This window comes from Apium graveolens, chromosome 11, assembly GCF_009905375.1.
Source record: "Apium graveolens cultivar Ventura chromosome 11, ASM990537v1, whole genome shotgun sequence".
Taxonomy (NCBI): domain Eukaryota; kingdom Viridiplantae; phylum Streptophyta; class Magnoliopsida; order Apiales; family Apiaceae; genus Apium; species Apium graveolens.
Window position 1 is genome coordinate 9,370,615 of NC_133657.1, and position 1,726 is coordinate 9,372,340.

General features: G+C 38.8%; 1 protein-coding gene across 1 annotated transcript; it reads right to left on the reverse strand.

Annotated features, from left to right (window-relative positions):
* Nucleotides 1–402, reverse strand: LOC141695322 (uncharacterized). Its single transcript, XM_074499578.1, has one exon. The coding sequence runs from the start codon at nucleotides 400–402 to the stop codon at nucleotides 1–3; it is 402 nt and encodes a 133-aa protein (XP_074355679.1).
* Between the last annotated feature and the right edge of the window lie 1,324 nt (nucleotides 403–1,726).

The window sequence follows — 1,726 nt, forward strand, 5'->3', positions numbered from 1 at the left end:
CTAGTCCAGCAATTCCTGGAGTTGCTGAGTTAATCCCTTATTTCTTACTGGAGCTATATAGTATGGGGCTCTTGACTCTGGTTCCGCTCCAGGAACTAGGTCAATAGAAAACTCAATCTCACGGTCTGGTGGTAATCCCAGCAACTCATCTGGGAAGACATCCGGAAATTCCCTTACTATTCGAATCTCATACAGATTAAGTGCCTCCTTCTCGGTATCTATAATATGGGCTAAGTAAGCCTCGCATCCTGGTCTAAACGGTCTCTTTACTTTCAGTATTGAGAGAAATTTCTTTTCCTGCTTATGTCCTTGATAACTTACCCTGACATTATTCTTTGTAAACATCACAATCTTTTTTTTCTTACAGTCAATTTTTGCCTTATGCTGGGACAACCAATCCATTCCTAGAATAACATTGAACTCTCCTAACTCGAAGGGAATTAGGTCAACCAAAAAGAATGCTCGTGGATTTCCAGTTGACACTTAGGACAAAATTGACTCACTGAAACTCTATCTTGATTGGCCACTTCTATGGTCAAGGGCTCAGCTAAGTCTTCCAACAGTAAATCCATTTTATTCACCCATTCATTTGATATAAAGAACTTAGATGCTCTGGAATCAAATAAAACTTTAACAGGTATGGAGTTGAGAGAAAGCGTACCTGTGACTATGTACGAGTCCTAGGCGATGGATCTCTTGGTCATTTTGAAGATTCTGGCCCTGGCTGTGCTGGACACTGGTCCTTGGGATATAGTACCCTGAGTAGATGCTCCACAGTTCCTCGCAATATGCCCAACCTTTCCACAGTTGTAACAAGTAACTCCTGGATTTTCTGGCTTGCATTCCGACGCATAATGACCCTTATGACCACATTTGAAACATTGAACATCCTTTTTGCACACTCCACCATGCCTTTTACCACATTGCTTACACACCATTATTGGTGACCTGATCGACTTGACTTGGTTAAAACTGGATGAGGTGTTACTAGGTATGCTCATAGAAAAACTTTGTCTTTTAAGTCCCTTATCCTAATTTCTTCCAAACTCTTACTGAAACTTCAGACTAGATCCTTTTTGATTTTGTTTTTCTTCCATGACACCAACTTTTCGTTTCATACTTCCCTTTTCCCTGGTGGTTAATTTCTGGGAGGATTTAAAATTATCAGTACAATTTACTCCTTGATGTTGCTGCTGCAACAAAAATTGCTGATGTTGAATCTGCTGGATTAACCGCTGTTATTGTTGCTGCTGCTGGCGTAACAAATCTAGAATTTTGTTTATAGCTGGACCCTAAAAAAAACTACTACTATTTCTTTTAAACTGGGTATCTTTCTTGGGTGGCATTTTCCTGGAATATAGCAGGGGATTTTATCAAAAATATAACAAGAATGTATGAAAGAAAATATCACCGTTTAAACGGTGCACCTGCATCAGGAAAATGCTGTCCAATCAAAATACCCATGTCTTTATTATCAGGGTCCATATATAAAAGATATCTAGATTAACAATACCAGCAAAAAAGCAACAATAACAGTAGCAGAATCAATAATAGTGCAGAAAAACTGAAATATGAAAAGAATAAACACCGTAGCATGGCTCCTTATTACAACAGTAACTGATTAACTTCCCACCACTACCAAATGCAACAGTTAAACTAGCCCGTTATAGAACAAAACTTGGTTGGCTATATCAACCACAAACTACATAGAGCAACTGGTAAACCA

What these genes read in the sequence shown, in the direction of transcription:
- LOC141695322 (XM_074499578.1), bottom strand. Translation starts at nt 402, where the DNA reads ATGGATTGGTTGTCCCAGCATAAGGCAAAAATTGACTGTAAGAAAAAA.